The sequence below is a fragment of the Schistocerca nitens genome, chromosome 8, assembly GCF_023898315.1.
Source record: "Schistocerca nitens isolate TAMUIC-IGC-003100 chromosome 8, iqSchNite1.1, whole genome shotgun sequence".
NCBI classification, from domain to species: Eukaryota; Metazoa; Arthropoda; class Insecta; order Orthoptera; family Acrididae; genus Schistocerca; species Schistocerca nitens.
The window spans coordinates 306,966,762-306,993,774 of NC_064621.1; the positions used below are offsets into that span (position 1 = coordinate 306,966,762).

The 27,013-nt window shown below is 42.7% G+C and overlaps 1 protein-coding gene across 1 annotated transcript in view; it reads right to left on the reverse strand.

The window, feature by feature from the left end:
* The window catches only part of LOC126199540 (head-specific guanylate cyclase-like), a 512,825-nt gene that overhangs the window by 18,756 nt on the left and 467,056 nt on the right, over positions 1 to 27,013 (reverse strand). Inside the window, exon 7 of the mRNA XM_049936460.1 lies at positions 13,122 to 13,260. Coding sequence (XP_049792417.1) covers positions 13,122 to 13,260 — 139 coding nt within the window. The remainder of the gene's footprint in view (positions 1 to 13,121; positions 13,261 to 27,013) is intronic.

Consider the following 27,013-nt stretch of genomic DNA (forward strand, 5'->3'; position numbering starts at 1 on the left):
CTCTGAGCACTATGGGACTTAATATCTATGGTCATCAGTCCCCTAGACTTAGAACTACTTAAACCTAACTAACCTAAGGACAACACACAACACCCAGTATATATCCAGATTCACATGTGGTATACAGACTGTAATCTATTAGTGCAACAATAATAAAATGCTAAGTTAAAATATCTACTACGGTGTTATTCGGAAAGTAAGGTCAGATTTGTTGTAAAACATGAATCACAACATTTTAAAAACTGTTTTATTTAGTCTGTTATATGTTTCACTATTTTTCTATAAAGCTTCCATAAAAATTCGTCATAAAGTTCTCGAAGCTTTTGTAGTCCTAAGTGATAGACGATGACGGCCCGTTCTTATCACCGGTGAATGATTAACTGCTAAACTGCTACATTTGCAGACAACTTTGTACAAAGTTGTTCGACCCACATTCGGAAATTCCAATGCGAAAGTTAAAATTGTGAACCACCCGTCGTTTCGAATCTTCTCGTCCACGTTTTTAACAAGCATTCTGAGATCACTCATGGTCTGCCTGATCGCTGTTCGCCTTGAGAGTTTCCCATTACAGTATTTGGGGGATTTAAACTTTGAAGCGAGCATTTTATCTTACTTGCCACCCATTAGAGCACGTGAGTTTAGAGTAAACTATGGTGAGATAATTCGCAAAAGGTAACATTTTGTCGACAGAATTTTCCTCAAGTTAGCCACCTTCTCTAGTTCAAAGGAGCATTTCTGAAGGAAATACAATCGAAACATGGAAGAACATACAAGTTGTTTTACTGGCTTTTTCATCACATTATGTTTAAGTAACGACATTATTATGACTGCAATTTTTTAAGTGTTCAGTCTACTTATCTAATATACCTTTTTGTTGAATTCACTGATGACTTATTGTTAGCCACCAGATTACTTAATAAGCTGTCATTCAGTCTGAAATATATTCGTATGACATGTACTCATACTGTCTGCAGGCAGTCTGCGAAAGTGTTTCTCCATACTACTACACCCCAGACCACCAGAAGCACTGCTGCATGCGCCTAGTCGCCTGCAGGGACATTAGTAGTAGTGATAATTGTACAAACCAGTCACCAATTGAAGGCTGTTCACAAAATATGCTCCTCAACGAGCCATGGACTTTTGCACGTAGTGCACTGGCATTCTTCATACGCCTGTGTTTCCTTTACCATTCTAAACGAAGATGTTGTACAACAGCACTGAAAGTCAGAAACAAATAATACGACTGATAAGATGGAGAAATTGAGCTGCCAGTCAGGTTCAAGGCACCCCATAGCAAATTTTGCAGTGTGGGACATTTTTGATGATAGGCACTTGGTGGACGGCTGATTCATCCCTTGTAAATTGGCGCATGGGTTGAAGCTGTGGCATTCAGCTAAATTCATTATTCCTAACGCCACTTAAAGACCAGTTCTTAAATATTAATTAAATATACTGCAGTGCTAAGGGAAGCAGCAAGACGTCAATGTTTATTTTGTCTCAAGTCAACAACCAGCATTCAGGAAAATGACTTTGAGATTATGATTAACGCAAAGGTCATATTATTGTCTTTTTATTCCTTGTGTGTCATGCAAAAACAATGAATTTTTCAGAATGACTTCTGAAAGAAATAACTGCAGGATGAAAATTATTTAACTACATGGAGAAAACATAAATTAATTACAAAATACGGCGAGCACACTCTATATTCAGCATGTAAACGTCACTACAGATATTCGGATCTAGGTTATTACATGTTTCATATGCCTGCCGTCATTCGCGATGTTGTGCCGCAAATGAATAGTCAAATTCTGCATGACCCGCTGAAGTGTTGGAACATTGGTGTCGCCGATGACCTCTTGAATGGCTTTTTCAGCTCAGCTATGGTTCCGTGGTTATTGCTGTAAACCTTGTCTTTAATAAAGCCTAACAAAAAGGAGTCGCATGTGTTGGGATCCGGAGAATATGGCAGCCAATCGAGACCATACTAGTGGACTCTGGGTACCCTGGGAGCCAGAACGCGGTCCCCAAAGTTCTCCACCACCGACACCACTCTCCTAGTTTGATGGGGTCGAGCTGCGCCTTGCATTAACCACATATTCAAATCAGGGACACTTTCCATAAGGGGATGAAATCATCTTCCAAAACCCTCGCGTACCATTCGGTAGTCAACGTGCCATCAAGAATATCACACCGATTATTCCGTGACTGGACATTGCACACCACACAGTCACCACTTGAGGGTGAAGAGTCCCCCAAATGCGCCATACCACGCGAATTTCTTATGCCATGGCCGACAACAACAAGGCAATTGCACATGCGCATACTAATTCCCATCATGCCTCGTGTCCGACTGTGCAGTTTGAATGTCCTAATTCAACCGTTCAGAAGTTATGAAGATTTCATATCTTATAGTTCAATAATGGTCACCCTGTACGAACAGATTAGTCATGGGATAGAATGACACAAATTTTTCGCTATCTGCATTATTTTCATGTGCCTGGAGAACCGAATCAAATTATTTCCCTTTACTGTAAATTCGGTAATCCGCGCGTTTCTAAGTTTCTAAACGTGTTCATATATATTATCTCTCAACGGTGTTTTTCTCTCGGTACGCCATATCTCCCTTTTTACGTAATCAAAATTAATCATTGAGGTCTCATTTTCAAGATTTCGTTCACCGCTTATTACGAAAAATACGTGAATAGTTTAAAATTACTATTTTCGTTAAGAAAATTTAATTTGAATACGTTTTTATTAAAACAATCTAGAAAGCTCCATCTATTGACACTCTGTTCAACTAATCTTCACGAAAGCCGTTTCAGTTGTTAGATTCCTTATGCAAGTGTAGTGTGTCGCGCGATTTCGATCATACACGTTGATGTAAACAGTTCAGAAAGCGCCATGTGGTGATTCTGGATGGACTGTAGGTAAGCCGCATGTTCAACTTCATGCTATTGCTTTGAGAACAGTTATAACGCAGGTACAGTACTAATGTTATTGTTTAGCAGTTTAAGATGCTTTCAGTATATTTTAGGTTCAAATGGTTCAAATGGCTCTGAGCACTATGGGACTCAACTGCTGTGGTCATCAGTCCCCTAGAACTTAGAACTACTTAAACCTAACTAACATAAGGACATCCACACACATCCATGCCCGAGGCAGGATTCGAACCTGCGATATATTTTAGGCTTCACGTAAATTATTTCGACAATATATTACTCGCTATGACCATTAATAACGCACATGATCGGACGCTTCAAAGCACATGTTTGTAGTTATCAGAACCTATTTTTTTCAAATGGATATTTATAGTGGCTTCCTCACGAGACTGCATATTCAGTGACGTGTTTGTACTAAAGACACGTACAGCCAAAAGCCAAACGATGATGGAAATATAACTGCAAACATCATGTCCAAAAAAGCCTTGTAAAATAAAGAGGTTTTAAAAATAAAATTCATCTGACGAAGACAATACCTGTTTTTATGTGTTTTACCGATTTTGTTTATGACACGAGCCGCTCGGCTTCATTTAATCTGTTGTGTGCCATCATGTTTTAAACGTACAATACTCCTCAAAAAGATATTTTTACAAATGTCGAAACCATGGTCCACGGCTAACAAATCTTTATTTGCAAGTGGTTTGTTGATTTCTCACGCTGTTCATATTTACACAGCTGCTGTTTCGCAGCCATGTTCAAGATTTCGAAAGTTTGTAAGCGTTTGGGTGCCGCCGTGTTAAAAATAGGACGTGCATGCATATGACGCTGCGGTGCACCACGGGCTGTAGACACCATTGGTAAATAAAAGCTGCGGGGATATGTAAGGGCTAATACATATGCAGCTGTTGAGCCACTGAACCAAGAGGCTCCAACAATGTCTTCTCAACGACCGCTCAGCGAACACTGCTGCACATGGACCTCTTGCAGCAGGAACCTGGTTCGTGCACCCAAGGTGACTGACTGCTGCTGATCGGCGGCCACCGCTGGAATTTGCACGCCAGTACCACAGCTGAACGTCCACTGAGTGGCGACAGGTGGTCGCTTCCGATGAATCACGCTTTACGCTCCATTAGACTGATGGCCGTTCGCATGTGCGGCCGTGCCACAATCGTCGGAGGGATCTGGGCCTGAGGAGGGAGCGTTACCCTCCGGGAAACATGTTAGTGGCATTCCCTGGTTGATCTCGTCATTCTGGAAGGCATAGTGGATGAACACACAAATTAATCCATCCTTGGGGCTGTATCCACCCCTACATGCATTCTGTTTTTTCCCCGGCACGATGGCATCTACCAGCAGGACACCTTAACGTGTCACAAGCTCCCAGTGTACGTCCTTGGTCAGAAGAGAGCTCGTATGTGTTTACCGTGACTTCCTGGCCACCAGACTCTTGGGATTTAAATCCAATCGAGAATCGGTGGGACTATCTCGGTCGGGCTGTTTGTACTGTGGATCCTCAACCGCGAATCCCAGTGCAGCTGGCCATGGCAGCGGAGTCGCCATGGATCCGCGTCCCTATTGGTAAGTTCCAGAACCACCCTGATTCTCTTCCTGCGCCGCGCGGGATTAGCCGAGCGGTCAAGGGCGCAGCAGTCATGGACTGTGCAGCTGGTCCGGCGGAGGTTCGAGTCCTCCCTCGGGCATGGGTGTGTGTGTTTGTCCTTAGGATAATTTAGGTTAAGTAGTGTATAGGCTTAGGGACTGATGACCTTAGCAGTTAAGTCCCATAAGATTTCACACTCATTTGAACATTTTTTTTTCTCTTCCTGCAAGTCCCCTTGCAAATGGTGGTTATTGAGAATTTGATGGGTGATCACAATTATGTAACTAGACCACGTATATTGTGAATTACTCCTAACATGATGCGTAGATATTAACCTGCGTCCCACTTTTCAACTATGTTATTCACTGCATTATCTTCCTCAGAATAAGAAAATCACATCTTCCGATACATGTAAAGGTGGTACTGAGTGTCGACCATACAGAAGTGACCATTATCTCAATAAAATACAAAAGATAGCATCCTTTCATTCGACATGTACCACGATCCACATTACTATTCCTAACTATTTCGACCACCAGTACATAACGAAAAAGAAACAAATGGTGAGTAGTGCTACCATAATTCCTTCCTCATCAATTCAGCTTTCTTGAGAGCGTTACAACTAACGGATTCTTTATGAATCTAAGTGTTCAACACAGGAGCGTGAAGATCACTGCACTACTTAATATCGTGATAAATAACACAACTGAGGAGATAATGTCTTGGACATAAAACATTAATTGGAAGTGGGAAATCAACGAGAAAGAGACAGTGCAGGCTTAATAACAGATTCAGTCATAAAATGAAACATGTAATCCTCATACTATCAATAATCGTCTTTCCTGAGATGTTCCATATACTCGAGAAGGTGACAAGTGTAGTAGAAACGTCGTTTGAGAAAGGAAAACCAGTTCATGCTCATACCAAGACCTAAAATATAATGGAATACTTTCATGATACATTTGGGATGAGCCGGCCAGGGTGGCCGAGCGGTTCTAGGCGCTACTGTCAGGAACCGCGCGACCACTACGGTCGCAGGTTCGAATCCTGCCTCGGGCATGGATGTTGTGTGATGTCCTTAGGTTAGTTAGGTTTAGTAGTTCTAAGTTCTAGGGTACTTATGACCTCAGACGTTAAGTCCCATACTGCTCAGAGCCATTTGAACAATTTATTTGAACCATTTGGGATGGGTTATCTTTACCGAAAGCTTAAGTGGCACTTGAGAATTTGTGCTTGTAATGAGAATATATGACAGAGCTGATTTACTTTGTTAATGTGCGATATTTTTTTTCCAGTTACACGGACGGGCCATTCTTACGCAATCAGTGTGCGAGTGTAACTTCGTCGGTGACTTGCACGATCCACATATGAATCACTATGCTCTTAAAATTCCGCAAGGAACCTGCGTCCGTTATTTTCATGCACCGGGCGGCGCCGGCCCACGGAGGTGGTTAATGTGACGGTCCACAGAGGAGCTGTCCGCGCGCCCACACGGGGGGGGGGGGGGGGGGCGAGGTGAGAAAGAAGTCCCTTGTGGCGGCGGCCAGCATAAGAAATGAGCGCCTCGACGCGCCCTCATCAGCATGAAATTCGCAGCCCTCTGCCGCCACACAACGCAGACAAATGGGGCTGCGAGCAGCAGCGTGGTCTGCTTCTAACTCAGAGGTGCCCCGCGTGTACAACGGGGGACCGGGCCTAATGTCATAAACATTTGACCAAGATGAAAATTTAAACACGGGTACCATTTCTCAACTTGAAGATATCGCTGATGAACTGTTTGCCAATACTGAAACATAATTCCATTTTCCACCTTGGCAGTGTTACGTCAGTATTCAGAGGTATGACCGAAACGATGATTCGAAGCATGAAAGTGTAGTATACGTGAGCTCAAAATCCTTTATCTTAAGAGCTATGACCACATCTTCATCTTCAGTGCTGTGAAACAAATCTGTCCACAAGCCCTCTGCTTTCCATATTTTGGGTGTAGTACCGGCCAGAAATACGGAAACCAGCTCTAGTAAAATTGGCCACGAAGTCTGTCGCGACGTATTTCTTGAATAAAAATCTCTCGGTGTACATGCAGCGTCAATTTAGGATAAAACTCCATGCTTTCGACCACTACCTCCATGGTCGTCTTCTGGGCTAAAACTGACTGTCGTAAACTAGTTTTTTTTCTTAATTGTGATTTCATTCCCCTGCCCTATATGGGCAGGGGAGGGCTGTCAGCGGCTCGATCCGCTGCTAGTCAGTCGAGTGACATGACAACTAAAATATGAATAAAATGTTACGTACATGAGGCGATAAAAAAGGGGAGTATAAAACAGAGTAATGGGAGAAAATGGAGGTAAAAATAGACTGACATGGAGACGTTCACGGGGGACAGTTAAAAAAAGTCACCAGAAAGTTATAAAACACTGAATGGACATGCACAGGTTAAAACTCGGCCACAGGATTAATATCACTCCAGAACAGCATACGTAAAACCCACTTGGAGCACACCCAATGAAGAATAAAACTGCCAGGTGGGACCAGCCGAGGGAAAGGTCAGAGAGGATGGGAAAGGAGGGGACAGCAAGGGGCAGCAGGGGCAGCGGCTGGATGAAGAGAGTAGGGGCGTCAGCAGGTACACGGAGAGGCAGGGACACGTGTGGTGGGAGATGAAGAGGGAAGACAGGGCAGGAGGGAGTGCAGAGACACTGAAAGGGGCACAAGAGAGGGAGGAAGCCGCTCAGGAGGAGGGAGAGGGAGGAGAGGGTGCCCTGAGGAGGAGGCAGGAAGATGGGGTTAGAGTTGCTAGGAAGGGTAGATGTCAGGGCGAAGTTCATCATCCGGGAGGGGTAGATGGTGGAAGTTGCGTTGGGAAAGGAGATGGAGGGTGTGGAGATGGGGAGAGGGTGGCACAAAACAGTAAAGGCGCGGCAACACGTTGGGGGTGGAGAGGAAGGAAGACAGCAGAGGGTGAGGGGGATCAAGGCCGGGCTGAAATACAAGTTACGCTGGCGTAACAGAGGATGGGGCGGATCAAGGATTTGTAGGTGTGAAGGATGGTGGAAGGTTGCAGACCCTAAGTCGTCGTAAACTAGCGAGGGTCCGACTTTTATATGCAGAGGACAGCTTCTGATTGGCTGGAGTACATCATAGCAACGGCGATATGGCGCGTACTTCCATAGATGTAGTTTCTATCCAGAGTATCCCTTGAATCAGCAGGTAAAGTGGGGGAAGTTATCCTCTGCAATTTTTCTTTATCCGGTGCAATCTTCCAGGTGTTGCTACGTGCATAGTCGTTGTCTCTGTTAAAGTTATTATCGCTAAGTCTAATTTCGACAGCTTCCTCTAGTAAAATTGCATACTTCAAGAGCTATCAGCACTTCTTCAGTAGAAGAGATGTTTCCCATTAGCGAAGAAGAACAAGTTTTTAAGGTATGCATATTAGAGCCCATGTCACTTCTGCTAGCTTGATCCTTAGTACCAGCTCCCAATATATGGAAGCAAAGAGCATGTGGTGGAAGATATCTGTTTCACAGACAAAGAAATGCTGATGGTTCATAACCTTAGAACACTAAAGAGGGGGGTGGGAGATGTTACAATGCTACTAAACCATCTAAAATTTTACTACTAAAATTTCATTTAGACGAAATCATAATTTATAGGCTATGTATTAAGTAATAACAGTTATTAGAGCGTCAGTGCTAACTTAGGTATCAAAGTAAGTACAAAATATCCTGTTTTATACCATACTCCTGTCGTAAATGTTACGGGTATTTAGTAATCTAGGATAAATACATGTATTTTGGAGTCCATTTCGGTAGACTTGTGTTCGAATGATCGTTCTCGCCATTTCCTTAAACACTTACCAACTTCTGACACACCGTGAATAACATGTTGCAGTAAACACGAACGAAAGAAACATTCCATGTTCGTCGACAAAAGACATAACTAGATACTATGTTCCAGACACGTAACAATATGTTCTGGCAGTGGTGACATTTTTGCTATATCTTCGGATTTCTGTTTACTTTGGACTGGACAGTGTCAAATCAACTCCTTGAGAGCAGTGTCTGTCTCAAATATTGCGAGCTTCCTAGTTTACATACATATGCCACTAAGGCAGCTTTGTTCTTTTAATCGGTGGGGAGCAGGGAACGTTAGTCTCGTTCGAGTCAACTGTGGCAGCAGTTGTACACCATATTTCAAAGTGCTGAAGCAAACATCCAGCAGTAATAAAAATGCTGACATTGGGAACAACTTTTGTTCGGAACAATATATTCGCTGAAGCTTCCCGGGGACATTAGACTTTCTTTGGTACCCGTACATGTACTCAGCAAGTGAAAGTACCGTACGGTGGTGAAAGGGACCCTGTACCACAACTAGTCATTTCCTTTCCTGTTCCAATCGGAAGAAGGGAACATCTTAAGTAGAATAACTCAATATGTTGTGACATCGGCAAATGTCCATCAGAGACGAGGTACCGCCAGGAATGCCCCAGAGAAGTGTGACGGGACTGCAGTTGTTTTCTATATACGTACTCCTAAATGATTTGGTGGACAGAGTGAGCCGCAATCTACTACTCTCTGCCGAGGATGCTGTGGTGTACGGGAAAAAGTCGTCTTTAAGTGACTGTAGGAACATACAGGATGACTTCGACAATATTTGCCAATGGCTTGATTATTTGCAGCTAGCTCCATATCTAAAAAGGAAACGCAAGTTAAAGCAGGTGAGTAGGGAAACAAACCAAAAATGCTCGAATACAGGGGCAGTAGGATGCTGCCTAACACAGTCACGCCGATTAAATATCTAGAAGTATTGCTGCGGAGCGATATGAAATGGAACGAGGGTCTAAGGACTAGTAGGGAAGGCGAATAATGGACTTCGATTTATTGGGAGAATTTTAGAAAAGTGTGGCTCATCTGTACAGGATACCGCATAGAGGACTCTAGAGTGACCAATTCTTGAGTACTGCTTCGAATCTGCACCAGATAAAATTAAAGGAAGAAGTCAAAGCAATTCGGAGGCGAACTGCTACATTTTGTTCAAACAACACACACGTATTAGGGAGATGCTTCGTGAACTCACATGGGAATCCATGGAGGGGAGGCGACAATCCTTTCGAGGAACCCTTTCAGAAAGTTTAGAAATCTGGCATTTGTAACTGACCGGGGTACGATTCTGCTGCTGCTAACGTACACTTCATGTAAGGACACTGACTGTAAGAGAAATTAGTGCTCGTGTAGAGGCATATAGAGAGGCGTGTTTCCCTGGCACGGGCCGATGAGATTTCACCGAACCATCAGGGTCTACTACCCGGGTGTGCTGCATACTACCTACACAAATAAACTCGTAGGGTGATTTTCAACAAGAATGAGTATTTCTCAGGAAAAGCTAATTTTAGGAACGAATCAGGGACTTTCATTTTTCTGGGTCTACATTCGTACATTACTGAGTGAGCGATGTACTGAACACAAGGCTCTCCACATCGCGTCCAGTGACGCCATTGGCGGAACATGAAATGGGGTTGGTCGGGATCGATTGGCCCGCTTAGGGTCAGAACGCGTAACTCAGTCCCGTTTCATACAGAGCAGATGACTTGATTTTATGGTACACACAAAGCATATGCACCCAACAGAGTAGCTATACCTCAGGGATGTAACTGATACAAAACAAGCCTGGCATTGTTGGGAAGAGAAAGTGAACATTTTCTATCCAATAAAATGTTACCCGTGATGTGATTTATTGCCCCTACTCGGTTGATGCAAAGCCTTTGAATCATCCTGTATACTTAAATAATATACACTATGTCATCAAAAGTATCCTGACACGTGGCTGAAAATGATTTATAAGTTCGTGCGTCCTCCATCGGTAATGCTGGAATTCAATGTGGTCTCGTCCCACCCTTAGCCTTGATGACAGCTTCCACTCTCTCTGGCATACGTTCAATAAGGTGCTGGAAGGTTTGTTGGGGAATGGCAGCCCATTCTTCACGGAGCGCTGCACTGAGGAGACGTATCGATGTCGGTCGGTGAGGCCTGGCACGAAATATAGAATGTGGAATTATTGAACGAATCTTATTGGTGTAACAGATTCGCATTGTGACCCAAGCAAAAGCATATCCATCGAAGACAGCGTCTCTGCCCCTGGCTGGAGGGGTCAGACATGTACAAAGAGAGTAGTGCTGATGAGGGTCGAAAGGGACTGTTAGGTTTTAATTGCTGATATCATACTTGTTTATCTGGATTGCTAGAATATATTTATTATGAGTTGCTAAAATATAGGGTATTGTTACGTTATTGGAGATGCGCTGCGTTACACCGCTAATATTCCCGGAGAAGTCAGTAGCAGGAGACATAAATAAACAATCGCCGTCTGGATCACAACTTATTATCAACGACTGTCGGTTTCCATCTGCGGTGCACATAATCTTCAGATCTATGTTGGAACAAAAAGACAACAACAGTACAATAATTTTAGAAAGAGCAGTTTGTCAATGTTGTTGAAACTAACATAAAGAACAAAGATGTGAAGTGGATAAAAAATTTTCGTGTGGTCACGTGACATGTGCGTAAGCCATGGCTGAGTATATTAAAACAGTGTTAAATCATCTCTCCATGCATAATTCAATAAAAGAAATTAATAATATTTCAGACTTCGAGCATGAATGATGCGCTACACAATACTTTTTTTTTTAATTAAATAATCAGTGCAAAATTACCGTACGTATCTGAAACTTTATTCAATTTGCTTTCATTTTAATGAATAAATATATCAATATTGAAGATTCTGATTGCAAGTTCAAAAAAGGTAAAAAGGGCGCTAGTAAGAAATAACAATAATTACGTAAGTGAAGTAAATTTTCGCATGAATGTTGTGTTTTTTAATAGAAGGTAAAAAACCATGTTGTGAACTAAGTGAATGCAGCTAGGCATAGTATATTTCAGTTCTTACTTATGTACTTAAAGAACCAAAAAGCCAGTGTAAAATTACTAAATACATCTGAGACTTTAAGACATTGCCTTCGTTTTAATGAACAAGAGAAATAAGTGGAAGACTCTTACTCTTAGGTAAGAGTGCGTGGGGGGGGGGGGGGGGGGGGAGGGTAGAAAAGGACTCTACTTACGAAACGAAATAGCGATAACAGCGGTGATGTAGTATGTTTCTGGATGAAAGATGCGTTACACAAGACGCTAAGAACACATGTTACAAACATACCGAAGGCACGCTGTGTCCTGCTTCTGTTTTAATGTTAGTGATCAACGGATCATGCTTTAACTTACAAAATTAACACGCATAAGTCGCCGAAGTGGGGTCAAATCGAAAGGCTTGCACCCGGCGAACTGTCTACCCGATGGGAGGCCCCAATCACACGACATTTACATTTAACGCAGGTATGGTCATTTAGTAAGTAGGGTCTTTTTCTTTCCCCCTTTCCCTGTTTACCTTACAATAAGAGTTTGTTTTGCTTTGGCTCAAATGGCTCTGAGCACTATGGGACTTAACATCTGAGGTCATCAGTCCCCTAGAACTTAGAACTAATTAAACCTAACTAACCTAAGGACATCACACACATCCATGCCCGAGGCAGGATTCGAACCTGCGACCGTAGCGGTCGCGCGGTTCCAGACTGAAGCGCCTAGAACCGCTCGGCTACATCGGCCGGCCAGTTTTGCTTTGTTTTGGGGAATAAGAGTTTGTTGTTTTGTAGGTAGACTCAAGGTTTTCCCCGTCCCCCTTCCTATCTTACAGTAATTCTTCTATGCATTTCCATTCTTCTTCATTAAAGGTAAGGCAGTTTCTTAAGCCTCAGATATTTTCGGTAAGTTTGCGCAATTTTTTAAAATATGTAAACAAGAACGAAAATACCCAACGCACAGTTGTTGTCATTATATTATTTATATTTTATCTACTATTGTGTAAAGTGTCACTGCTGCTAAAATGTGCTACATTAATATGTCCTTTAAGTATCAATTATTATTATTTTTTTTTATTTCACTGTATATCACACACTCGTTTTAATGTACTCACCGATGAGTTAGGCTCAAGTCACGTGACTGTACGAAAATTTTTTTTTATGCACCATATCTTTATTTTTCTAATAACTTCACACAACTTTGCCAAACTGTACTTTGGTACTGCCAGGTATATGTGAGTTCATGATATTTTTTTCGTTATTTCTGCTAACAGTCAGACAAGAGTTCGCAACAGCACACTTCTGTAAAATCATTGTTGTTGTTTTCTTTTTGTTCCACTGCAGACCTGAAGATAAACTCTAGCGCAGGTTCAAAGCCGTTGTCAGTAAATAAAGAGTTTTTAACCAGACTGTGATAGCAAAATGGTCACGGTTCGTAAGACATTGCGGCAATTATGGTGGGTTAGATTAGTTAGTATACCTGAAGTTCAGCAGAAACAGCGAGGTTAATGATATCGAGTGACCATCCGAGTTCCCCCTACTACTGTAATGCGGTTACTTCGTTCCATAGACTAACACAGCACGTGTGGCCGCTGTACGCTAGAGATCAGGGGGAATATTGTCTCCGCTGTTGGTCATGTGTGTGCAAGGCTGGTACAGAGAGGTAATGCAGAACACTCACCCAGCCAGAGGCGGCGGGCGATGTGCGGAGGGAAGATGAGGTGCAGCAAGCTGACGTTCTTCTCTCGCTCCTTGTCCACAGCCAGGTTCGCCTCCTCGATGCTGCTCTTCAGCTTGTCCATGCGCCGGCGCAGTCCGTCCTGCAACATACACACAACCAATTATGCTCTGTAGCATCGTGTCCAACAACCGACCAAAGCAAAATCATACGCTTACGGAGAGAAAAGATTTACAGTCGTCGCCAAAATAAATAGCACACTTTATGCGTAAAGTATCGTTTCTGGCCTCGTCCTGTTCTCTGTGGTGAATACCAGAGCCAGTTTATCTGGCAACGGGTTATGATGTGTCTATTCAGGCGATAATGCGCCAGTCCTTCTTAAGGGTAGTTGGAATGTACTTTGTCGATATCCTTAAATTTGGTTACTCGGCTTCCCAACTTTCTGAAACCATTGTAGCAATGGACTGAACTAAAATCCTTTCAGCCTGTTGTTTGATAAATACCATTTATGAACTAATTGGTTAAAATTTTGTGACATTTTCAATTTTTCGAAGTAATTCTAGTTACACTTGACAATATGATTTTTATTTTAGTTAATGTACTCTCTATATTTGTATTGCTACTCCCTGAGCACTTGAATAGTCTGTTCCCAGTGGCTGTCGAGCTTTAGGGGATAATGCTACTCCAAATGTAAATTTCCTGAAACAGTTTTCGAATTGACTAAAACTTACATAATATATGTAATTTTTATATCAGTGATAGACAGCCCATAGTGCTCAGAGCCATTTGAACCATAGACAGCCTTCACCATACATCATATTACTCTCTTGATCATTTACATTGACATCATTCTTTTCTCCCTTCTAGACCTCTTAGGACGTATTCCTGCTGCATACTGTGCCTTAATTGCTCATGTAGGACTAGTGACAATTTTATCCCTGCCGTACTGGTCAAAGCGAGGCAGTCAATCTTTATTTAGATTGATTTAATAGCATAACAGTGGTGAGGATTAATCTTGGAGCTCCAATAAACGTTTCTGAGTAATGTTGCAGAGCTATATGTCACACAATTATCTCTTACGCCGCACATTGCAGATGGTGCGAATAGCAGGTGGCGTGAGCCAGATATAAGGTGCGTTTCACATCAAGCGTTTCTCATGCAGTGAACAATAAAATCGAAAACTATGGGCCACGTGCATCGAGCGATACTGCAGTAAATAACAGTTAGTGATGTTTTGTTTACAATTTGTCATTTTCTTGTATGGGACACGATGTAATTGGTCCCTCCAGTATTCGGAAGACAACAATCTGAAATAAGTGGAAAGTAGTAAACTCATTTTATTTAGTTACTAGCTGAGTGTCCGGCGTTCCCCAGGCACGTATTTATTCCAGTTTTCATCTACTGCTTCCCCTTGTCTCTGTCCATTTCCACCACACCCTTCGTTTGTTCTCCTTCTCCACCTCCCATGCTCTATCTCCTCCCCCCCCCCCTCATCCAGTCCATCTCCTCCTCCTCGTGCTCTCTCTGCCCATCTCCTCGTTTCCTCATATCTTCTGGATTATGTGCTGTACAATGATATATTTTTCCAGGTACACTCAGTTGTATAAGCGAATTCTGCGTGCAAAACGTGTCATGATTACAGTTGATACTAAACACGTAATAAAGTAAAACATCATGCTTCATTTGGCAGTTTTACTGCTTCAGGAGCAAAAATGAAGTAAGCGACACTTTATATTTTCATCATTAAGCGAGGGTCGTCAGCGAGAAAAAGTTTGTAAAGATTTGAAATTATATGTAAAATGTTTGGGGATAGAAAATCCTTGCTGTATACAACGTAAGAATACCCATGCCTTATTGATGCAGTATTTGAGAGCACTTAGTGATTTGCAACAAACTTTACACATTATTTGGTAACTTTACGACACTTTTGCCGACTGACAAAAGGAAAATCGTTTATCGATTATAAATTTTTGCTGTTTATGCAATAAATCTGCTACATCATGCTTGACGTTGAAGTCTATTACTTCCTTGCTACTAACTCTATTAGCAACACATTTCCCACATTGTATCCACATATCGATGGTAGTCATTGAAAACCTCGTAACTGTATTTTGTTAAATTTTACAGAAAAAGCAAAATCGGTTTCTTAAAAAATATATAAAGTGATGCAGATTATGTTGCTGCATGTATAACTGTATAGCGGGAGTCTAGTTATTTACAGATTACCGAAATCATTGTATTTTCGAATATCTCTTTGACAATGGATTTACTGGTTACTGGCCGCGGCTCGCCCTGTCGCAGGTTCGAGTCCTCCCCTCAGAATGGGTGTTGTCCTTAGCTTAAGTTACTTTAAGTTAGATTAAGTAGTGTGTAAGCCTAGGGACCGGTGACCTCAGCAATTTGGTCTTATAGGAACTTCCCACAAATTTCCAAAATTTTACTAGTTACTGGAATCAAGAAGTGCTTGCAAACCGATGGAGATAAGAGGTTTTCATTTCCTACCATCGATGTAACGCTGACTGTATCTCCAAAAATATATCGTTGTACGAGACATAGTCTAGGAGGTGTGATGACAAATACAGAGATGCACGAAAAGCTTCGGCATGATGCAAGATGTTTTACCACAAACTCTATTCGCAAATAATTTCTCAGAAAGTATTCACATACATCGCCAAATGTGCTTACTTAAAAAAAAATGGTTCAAATGGTTCTCAGCACTATGGGACTTAACATCTGAGGTCATCATCAGTCCCCTAGAACTTAGAACTCCTTAAACCTAACTAACCTAAGGACATCACACAGATCCATGCCCGAGGCAGGGTTCGAACCAGCCACAGTAGCAGCAGCGCGGTTCCTGAATGATGCGCCTAGAACCGCTCGGTCACAACGGCCGGTGCTTACTTAAATATGGGCCTATCTTATAGCGCGTAATCCAGGAGATGGGACATCGAGTGCTGAGGCGCGAAAAAGTGAAGGCATCATATGTGACTTTTAATTTTTTGCTTCTTTACTACTAACTTTTCTCGCAACACATTGCTCAAGTGGCATTCATATAGGCTGCAAAATTTTACACAGTTAAATCACTGTACGACACATAGGTAAGACACACAAGAGATAAGAAGTCATAAAATCTGAGATGCATGAAAAACTGCTGCACCATCGATGATGAGTTAATTTATCACTTCTTTACAAACATCTCTAATAACGACACATTATGCCGACAGTAGCTACATATACCACCGGAATTACCTGCAAACTTCTGCCATTGCGTGACATATAGTTCAGGAAAAATGACGTCATAAACATTGATATGTGTGAAAATGAAAGTACCGGGAAAAATTCACTTGAGATATGGGAGAAATATGATTACAAATATGTGTGAAATATGTTAAATATGTGTGAAAAGTAGTTTAAATTTGCGTATGTGTGTAAAGCCATAGGTATAAAGCCCATCCTAAACACTTGGAACAATTTTGTTAAATTTGGTACACATATTATTTACAATCTGGAAATAAAATACTGTGGGGGGTAATCTCACCAGCCTCATATTGGTGTGAGGGTGTGTGTGAGTGGGGGGGTGAAAATATGAAGAAATAAGGGTGGGGGGAGAAGTGATGGACAGACAGATAATGAGAAAGAGGAGATGGACCAAGATATTGGGGAGGAGGAGTTACACAGGGAGAGAGGAGGGTAAAATAGACAGAAACAGGGGAGAGGAGGAGAGGGTAGAGAAAGGAAACTGGAGAACATGGACACAAATAGGGTAGGTGGAAGACATGGGCAGGGAGAGGCAGGAGGAGGTGATAGAAAGAGAGAGGTAGAGGAGATGATCGAAAAATGGGGTAGGAGGAAGAAATGGGCCAAAGAGCAAGGGAAGAGGAGGGCTTGAACAGACAGAAAGGAGAGGAGTTGGTCAGAGAAAAGTGCAGTAGGAAACGGAGACAGAGAGAAGGGAGGTGGAGTTGAACAACGTGAGGGGGAGAAAGAGATGGATAGGAAGAGGGGAAGAAGGAGTTTGGTGGAGAGAGGGGTGGAGGGAATGTATGAAAAGAGAGACGAAGAGGATTGGATAAAGAGAGGTGGAGCAGGAAATGGAATTAGTGAGGATACAAGGAGATGGACAGAGGGGAAAGCTAGGCGCGCAGTCAGGAACCGTGCGACTGCTACGGTCGCAGGTTCGAATCCTGCCTCGGGCATGGATATGTGTGATGTCCTTAGGTTAGTTCGGTTTAAGTAGTTCTAAGTTCTAGGGGACTTATGACCACAGCAGTTGAGTCCCATAGTGCTCAGAGCCATTTGAACCGGAGGGGAAAGGATGAACAGAAGGGTGGAGGGAGAATATGGGCAGGCAGGAGGGGTACAATTAGATGGACAGAGGGAGAGAGAGGGGGGAGTGGGTAGGAGAAGATGGACAAAGACAGAGGAAGAAGAGGACTGACAGATAGTGGCGCCTGGAGGAGGTGAATAGAGAGAGAGGGTGGAGGACAGACATAAAGGGCGGGACGGGGGGGTGGGAAGATGGATGAGAAGATAATTGCGTAGGCTTCCGCGGCCAGAGTAAGTCGACATACAAGTTTTCTGGGTATTGTACCGCGTCATAATGTAAAAAACTACCACAGCTGAAGAAAAACGAACGTTTCGGCCACGGTTGCACCGGCCTTCTTCTGGGTCGAATGGTGCGTTCTAGCTTGCAGTGTCCTTTATATTTTGTTGTTACTGTTCACTGCGCATGCTATTACGTTATTATTTTAAAAAGGTAGTTAGTTTCATAGGTCAGGAGAGGGAACTTTATATTAATAGGTTAGTGCGGTGGAGGCAGAACGTAACCTTTGTCGTCTATTGGCTCTTGTGTCATGTGCCATGATTGGTGGTCATCTTCGAATGAGAAATTGGTTGCTGTTTTCTAACTGCTGGACGTCAGCCGCGCGGCGGCAGTTATTCGCCGTTAGTGCTCGTGCCTCGTGTTGACAGTGCGGTTTGTTATGCTCTGATTGCTGGAAGCCAAGATGGGGAAAGCCTGAGTCAATCCTCCCTGTTCATGTTATTAGAGTGTTTAAGTATTTCGATGGCCTCTCTGATTTTGCGTTTCGTCATAACCTACTGCTTGGATAATACACAGGCTTCGCAGAATTTTTTTTCCGCAGTCTTGCTGATGTTCTGCCACTGCAGATTTGTTCTATTGCTCTAGGCAAATAGAGCGCTCATGTTCCCGAATGCTCGTTGCTATTGGTCTGCCAGTCTCGCCGACGTGTGCCACTCCACATTCTCATTCCACCTTGTACACGCCTGCAGTGTGTAATGCATCCACCTTGTCCTTAGTGGAGCCTAGCACTTCCTGGATATTGTAACCACTATAGAAGACAGGCTGCACCCGACCCCGGCGACGGTGTTTGCCTATTCGATCAGTAAAATTTTTCACATCAGGTAAGCGCACTGTTAGCTGCAGTTTGCCTATTTCTTGCTTGTGTTCGTCGGCAAGGCTGTGTGGATGGACTTATGGCTGTAGCCATTGGCTAGAAACGTTGTGCGTGGTCTTTTAAGCTCAAGTGTCATGTTTTGAGCATCACTTAGGCGCTGCGTGCGGAATTCCAAAGAACTGATGACCGAGTACTTCTGCGCTAGGTGGTGGTAGGATTGGGCGTGCGGATACCTGTCTTTACGTGTAGGCTTGCGATATACTCTGTGCCCCAGTGTGCCCAGCGTTCTCCTGTTTACTTCGACATCTAGAAATGGAATTGCACCATTCTTTTCTACTTCGAGCGTGAACTGTATCTTCCCGCGCATATTGTTCAAATATTCGTGAAACGTGTGTAGCTCCGTTTCACCATGAGGCCATATAGCGAACGTGTCGTCCACGCATCTGAACCAACAACGTGGGCGTAAAGGAGCAGGAACCAAGGGCCGTTGCTTCAAAGGCTTCCACGAATAGTTTGGCTGCCAGCAGAGATAGGGGGGACCCCATTGCTACGCCGTCTGTCTGCTCGTAGTATTTTCCTTGAAATTTGCAGTACACTGAAGTCAGGCACAACTCAACCAGGTCGCATATGTCTGTCGGGCCACGTTCCTGAAGGATGCGGATAGTTTCATCTACTCGAACATTCGTAAATACTGACTTCACGTCAAAGCTAACCATGATGTCCGTAGGTAAAATTGTTTCTCCCGTTAGGAGTTCTATAAAGTGCACCGAGTTCTTCACATAAGAGTCCGTCATGCCAATTAGACGTTTTAATTTGCAGGCTAGATACTTTGTCAAATTGGCGAATTGGTCCCATTCACTATTGGCCTCAAAGGATAGCTTTCCTTATGTATCTTTGGAACACCGTAAATTCTAGGAGATGCTGGTACTCTGGGAATAGGTACTTGGCTGTGCCAGCGTCAATTCTCGAGTCCTTAATCGCGGCCTGCGTCTTTCGAATTACCTTCGCCGTAGAGTTAGCCCGTAGTTCTTTGTACATTGGATCATTTAATAATTCTTTCACCTTGTCTTCGTACTGCAAGGTGGCTAAGATGGCAGTAGCCTTGCCTTTGCTGCTGTTAATATCACAATTTCGTCGTTGTTTTTCAGTTCCTTGATAGCTGCCCTTTCCTCTCGGTTAATGTTGTGTTTCGGTGGCATGGCACGCAGTAGAACTCGAACGGTTTGCTATCTAATTTTCTCAGCTTCTATCGCAGATGTGTGCCGGAGTGCTGTTTCCACGGATTCGATAATTTCTTCCGTGGGAATCTTCTCAGGTGTGACGGCAAAGTTTAGCCCTTAAGCTAGTGCTTCTGTGGCTGCGTTGCTGATGGGATGAGGTGAAAGGTTCACCATTGTTCGAGATGTATCCAGTCGAGGCGTAGTGTTCCGTGTCGTCTTTGCCAGCAGCTCAAATTTCTTCTTCTGGCGATGGCGGTGGTTTAAATAGTTGCTTAAGCTTGCAGCTAAGTGATTCTGTCAAAGTTATTCCAGCCGGTAGGCGATAACGTAGATGATAGCAGATGTATTTGCAGCAACTGTTTGTTGTTGAAGTCAAGTTCTCTCCGCGCCTCTTGAATACGCTCATTCCGCCTACTTGAAACTTCCTGGCAGATTAAAACTGTGTGCCGGACCGAGACTCGAATTCTTGCCGGCGAAATACATTGGTCCTAAGTTCGAGTCTCGGTCCGGCACACAGTTTTAATCTGCCAGTTTCATATCAGCGCACACTCCGCTGCGGAATGAAAATCTCATTCTGGAAGCAGCCAACTTCACATTCGACGGTGACCACCAATCATGGCGCATAACACAAGAACCAATAGACAACAGAGTTTACGTTCTCCCTCCACCCCAATAACCTATTAAAACAAAGTACCCTCTCCTTCATCCCTAAGTGACCAATGAAACTTACTTCCTTTTTAAAATTATGACGTAATTGCATATGTAGTGAACAGTAACAACAAAATATAAAGGACACTGCATAACTAGAACGCACCATTCGACCCAGAAGAAGGCCGCTGCAACCGTGGCCGAAACGTTGGTTTTTCACCAGCAGCAGTAATTTTTTACATTGTGACGCGGTTCCATACCCAGAAATCTTTTATGTCGAGATGAGAAGATGTACAGAGGATGTTGGAATGAGGAGATGGACTAGTAGAAAACTGAGGTAATTACACACCAGGGCAATGCCCTGTGCTAATAACAATTAATGAAACACCAAACAAAGCATTCGAATAAATATATTTCAGAGGAAACTTATCAGCTGCTGCAAGTAATTATTGTACGGAATAGAAGTGAGCCACAAGGAAACTTTCGATCTTGCCTTGGAACGCTTATTGTTTTTCACTTAATTTTTTTTCAGAACTGGTAGAGACCTATTGAAAATAGATCGTGCTTTTTGTTTAATACTTAAGGAAGTGTTAAGCAAATGTGTGTATCGCTTTTCCACCTAGTTTCACTGAACGAATGTTCCAGTTACTTCTCAATGAGTCATTATCGAAAGCAACAAAACCCCTGAGTGGAATATGTGTACGGAGACGGTTGAGTTCAAACTGCAAGATATCTAAAGAACAGCCTAACGAAGTTCGCGAACTGATACTGCTGATCAGTCTGATCGCCCGTTTGATAGCCGAGAATATTCTCGATGAGTACGTAGTCGCCAAAAATATAACACCATGCGAAACGATACAGTAAAAGTAGACAAAAAGGACTCTTCGTGTTCCAGTGTCAAGAGACTGTGGTCGACTTCACTGCCCTATTAGCTACACCATTTATATTACGTTCCACGTGTTTCACAACAGCACTTGTACTATCTCTCCTGTTTCGTTTCAAATCACTGATTAATATCAAGAACAGATACGGAACCATAACCTAATCCTTGCGAGTCTCCTCCTTACATTGCAAAATGGTTCAAATGGCTCTGAGCGCTATGGGACTTAACTTCTGAGGTCATCAGTCCCCTAGAACTTAGGACTACTTAAACCTAACTAACCTAAGGACGTCACACACATCCATGCCCGAGGCGGGATTCGAACCTGCGACCGTAGCGGTCGCGCGGTTCCAGACTGTAGCGCCTAGAACCGCTCGGCCACTCCGGCCGTTCTTATTTGCACCAGACTGATTCAAATGTCTTCCTTGTTTGAAGATATTGGTGGGCAGCATTTTGCTTCTCTACTATCCAGATATCAAGACAACCATTGCTAAATTTTTCTGGTCCCATAATGTTCCTACACATGCGAAAGTGTTTAATGATCCACTGCCAGGGTATTTTCTACTGGTAGCTCCGATATCTTGAATGTCCGTAGGATCTCCTATGTTTTCAGGTCTACAGGGGTTGCCGATGTTCCGGTACGCTTTAGCAGCTCAGTGACGTAACACCTCCTTAGAGCTTTAACAAGCTGGTATACTGTATGACTATGACACACGTGCTGTAACAAAGCGGGGGGGGGGGGGGGGAGTGAAACACTATTGCGAGGTGTTAATCTGGGGAAGTAATTGATAAGGTGTGGCCGAACTTCATGTCAGTGAAGAGCAACATGTAAACAAACACTAGAATATTGACGCTAACAATACCAAGTGAGCAAATTTCGTACTTTAATGGTAAGAACTGAGCGGTTGGTGATTGTTTAAGAATGAGTAAAAATAATCGTTAACGAAAGACACTTTGATCGGGGACCTGGTCAATTTTTGGGTGGCGTGAGAATGGAAATGGAATGGATACAGCGATATAATGTACAGTCTTAGGCTCGAGCAGCCATCCAATCAATGAAATAGTAAGAATTTGAACCATAAGGATTAAAAGAGAGTGCATCAGCCCAACAGTTTCGATAAGAAACTTACAGAGGTAGGAAATAACAAGATTCTGGTAAGCAAGTTATTAAAGTTACGACCTAAATATTTCATTCTAAGAAGTAACGCGTAAGGTATTAATAACACAGTTTTTTTTACTGCTACCAATGGAGACATTCGGAACGGGTGGACAGTGAAACATATAAGCGATCATGGTGGACTACAAACAGGATTGGAGCACCCGCAAGATGAATGGATAGAAAACAAAAGAAGTTTACTACAGGATTCTTAAAGTAAGGAGACACCAAGGTGATGACCTAGTGGAACCGTTAATGGAATGTCCCGGAGCAGCGTAGGGAAACACCACACCTGGTTAGGAACGGAGACTGGAAAGACATTCCTCCCGAAATCGAAACCAACATCTTCAGAACTGACAATCTAATTCAGTAGGAAGAGTTTTCAAAAATAAGTGAGCTGTCAAGCATCTCGTGCTTTCATTGTAAAGAATCCTTAGGTAGGCTACACTGTGAATATATTGCCAAAGTACACATAGAGAAACCATTGTAGTTTAAGTACCTGAAATATCTAAAGCAAGAATCCAAAACAGTACCACAATTACAATTACATCATATTCAATTGCCAAAGAAAAGTTTTCAGTACGCTTTGAATGACGCAAAATGGAAATTACAAAATGCGAAAGACTGATGCAGTAAAATGTATCCCCAAATACAGTTAACTTATACGATACTCTCACTCACAACCATGCTAATTCTTGGGAGTACGAATGGGAACAGCATTTAAAAATCATGTCTTTGAACTAAGTCGCATGACATAGAGATGAAATTAGAAAGTATATCTTAGCGGCTAATGCAAAATGAAAACAGCTCTCGCGTCACAGGTGCCAAGAAAGCTACATTTGTTTGTTGAAAAAATGTATCTGCAGCCGAGATTACATCAGGATACAACCTTTCCCTTAAATACCATTGTACTATTTGAATAGATGGCCCCTGTTTTTTCAAGTGATGAAGATGGGAGGAGTTTCAAACAATTTAACCTTTTTTTAACTTTTTTTGTAGTACATACAGTTTCTTTATGTTGAGCGTCGTTTCACTGCTTCAAAGCTGCCAGTACAAACACCGATTTAGCGGAAAAGCGACTGTGTTAACTTCACACGCTGCTGTTCTGGTATAGGGCGAGACCTCACCTTTCCCTTTTCGAAAATAAATGCGAAGCTCGCGTTTATTCAGTTTCTCTGGCGAACAAATATGCTTTCCGATAATCAAATCTAGAGTGTAGTGAGAGAGTTTAAATTTATATTCTTTTATTGTCCCCGTTGACGTAAGTCAACTCCTGTAAGGAGCTAAGGGTGTTCATTTCATTTCATTGTAATTCCAATTCGTGATGCCTTATTTCATTTCCATCACTTTGACGTAAGAGATGAAGACTAGCGACGAGAGATTGCATTAATTTCTTACGCCTTTCTGAATCCGAGCACTCTCTTCGTATTCTATTCTCATTCCCATCTGTTGGTGCTTCTGTGTGTTGTAAATTTACCGTCTATTCCCACAGCTGCCTCGCTCAGTAGAAGCGCGGTCGGTGGCAGCTTGTCATGGTTTGCGCGGCTTCCCCAGTCTAAGGTTACAGTCCTCCCTCGGGCGTGTGTGTGTGTGTGTGTGTGTGTGTGTTGTTGTTGTTGTTAGCGTAAGTTAGTTTTAGTTAGATTAAGTGGTGTGTAAGCTTAGTGACCGGTGACCTCAGCAGTTTCGTCCTGTAAGATCTTACCACAAATTTCCAAACATTTTCCCACAACTTACTTCTAATTATTTCAGCATTCCGAGCTTCTTACACTATTTTATGCTCCCGAATGCTATTTCTAGGTCGACAAATCCTATGAAAGTATGTTTTATTTTCTTAAATCGTCTTCCGTTGTTCAGCGCAACGTCAGAACGACGTCTCTGGCGTCATGACTTTCCTCAAGGTCAAATTTATCGTCACTTACAATAGTTCAATTTTCTTTTCTAATCTTCTGTATCGTACCACGCCAGCAACTCGGATCAGATAAATCTCGTTACTCTCCGCTTTTACTGTTTCAGGATCGTTTAAATCACGTTGTTTTACATTTCGATCGTCCGTCTGCAGTCACATGGATTCCACACACGTACTTGAACAATCATTTTAATATCAAACCTGGACATACCTGTCGGGAGAAATTTATCGACCACTTCAATCCTAGATTTTAGAAATTCTGAACGAATGTTATATATCCCTCCAGCCTTCATTGATCACATTTTTACTAGGACTGAAAGACACGTAGTCTAATACTGTATCCCCCATGTCTTCTAAGTGCACTCCCATTTCACCTTTTATCAGACCATCAGATAATAGTCTCCTCTTAGAGACCTTCAGTGAATTCTTTCCGTCTATCTGCTCTCTACCCTGCTTTTAATAATGCAAATCTTTTTGTAAAGTTCGATGTCGTAATTCTTTCTTATCGAAAACTATTTTGGCGTTTCTATATGCTGTGCCGACAGTACAGCATACAATATGTTGTAAGATGTACAGAGTTTCCGACAATAACCACTTTCGGCAAAAGTGGTAAGTGCTTCTTACTTCTGGATCTGTTGAATACTCTCGTACTGGGTGACTACAACCTGAAGAATGATGATAAGGAATGATTTTGTTGCAAATAAACATCAAGCTAATATCAGTTACATTACACTTTCAAGTACTATGTGAAAACAGTTTTTGTTTACACGACTTTTAGATATAAATACTCGAAAAATATATCTACCTGAAAAAGTAAAATTTTTCTCTGTGCACGTTCACGTGTGTGTTTTACTTACGGCGAAGCTTGAATAATTACATTTTCTTGAACATGTCACAAAAATTCACATTGATATTTTTTTGAACACGAACACGCGTGCGCGCGCGCGCGCGCGCGTGTGTGTGTGTGTGTGTGTGTGTGTGTGTGTGTGTGTGTGTGTGTGCACAACTGAGAGGCATATCGCTGTCTTACCCAAATATCTTTGAACATGACGCCAATATAAGTGAGACTTACGCAATGTCCTCCAAAACACTCCATATATTTAGATTTGGCACAGTACCTCCGTTTAATACTTCTTTGTGATTGGCTGGTCGGGGTACTGGAGAGTGGAAAGCGAAAGGTGGGGCCAAGCTGATAGTATGCTTTTGCTCCTTTCTCTGTATACAGGAGATCCGAAGGTCATTCTCATTCGGTTCAACGATGTCCCTGTTGGTCGTTTCAGTGATCAAGGTGTTGTGGTGTGGGGAGGCATGTTGTTGCATAGGCGTTCTGACTTCCAAATCTCTGAACACGATACATTCACCCGTCAACGTTATTCCGACAATGTCCTCATTCCATTCCTCCATGAATGCCATTTTATGGATGACTATGCGGGACCACATGTACCAGCGCACTTGGAGAAGCTCTTGGAATGAGAGGATACTCGCTGAGTGACCTGTCCACACCCTCGACTTAAATCTGATCGAGCACGTCTTGGATGCGGTGGTTAGACTTACTTCAGCAAGTCCACAACCAGCACCGACCAGCCAACAGTTGTCAAATGCACTGGTGGACATATGAAACGCCCTATCAGTAGAACTCCCTGTCGACTCCGTGGCCAGAGTGGGAGCACTTTGCACAGCAGTCATTGCTGTCCATGGTTATTGCAGACTCTATTAATAACGATGTCCTACCTTTTATAATGTCCAGCGGCAGTCATGTATTGCGGTGGCTTCGGTGTAATTATAGTACTTGAACAGCAGTGTCATTTCTCTTCGACGCATTGCGTATGTTTTTTCAGTTACCTTCTGTAGTACATTGTAGCAGTTATTTCTGTGTACGATTCAAGTTTCATGGAGCTATGTCTCATGACAGTGGCATGTAATTCAAAAGCTACCTTCGTTCTTAGGGTTTACACACATGTGTACGTACACACGAGGAATAATCAGAGAGGAATTCTCAATACTGATTTTGAATAAAGAAACTTTCAGAATAAATGCTTATTTATTGAGTAGTATAATGACGTACGAGAACTGTATAAAACAAAGAATGTAAGATTTGAAAATGATTGAATAACAACACTCCAACGACACAGGACATGCGATTATCCGTCCTGACGGGAGAGGAAATAGAATTAATCATACCGCTAATAACTTACACAACAACGTGTCTTAACGCATCTATCATCCTGTTCCTTTCTCTTATCAATATTTGCCACTTATTTCTTTCCTGCTTTTTTGTGCAGAACCTCATTTTTTATATACCAGTCACCTGAATTTAAGTGCACCTCCTTAGCTGAGTTCAGGTACGCTTGGAGCGCCGAGCGGGAAGGTTCTGTTTATCTAACTTGCCGCAGCGTCGCTAGTGTGGAGCTATCCTCGTCAGTACCGTTCCGTTTGGCGAGTGAGTTGTAGCGCCCCCCCCCCCCCCCCCAAGCAGCGCCTTATTGTTTGAGTTCGTCTACTTGCGGCAGAGTCAGCCGCCCCGCTATGGCTACCATGGTTTCCGCGCGTACTCCACTAATAAATGCTGTGAGCTTTACTTTCCATAAAACAACGCGAAACGTGTGTCCGGGGTCTGTAGAAATCCATCGTTGGCTTGGGATACAATTCATTTTAAAGCTGATTT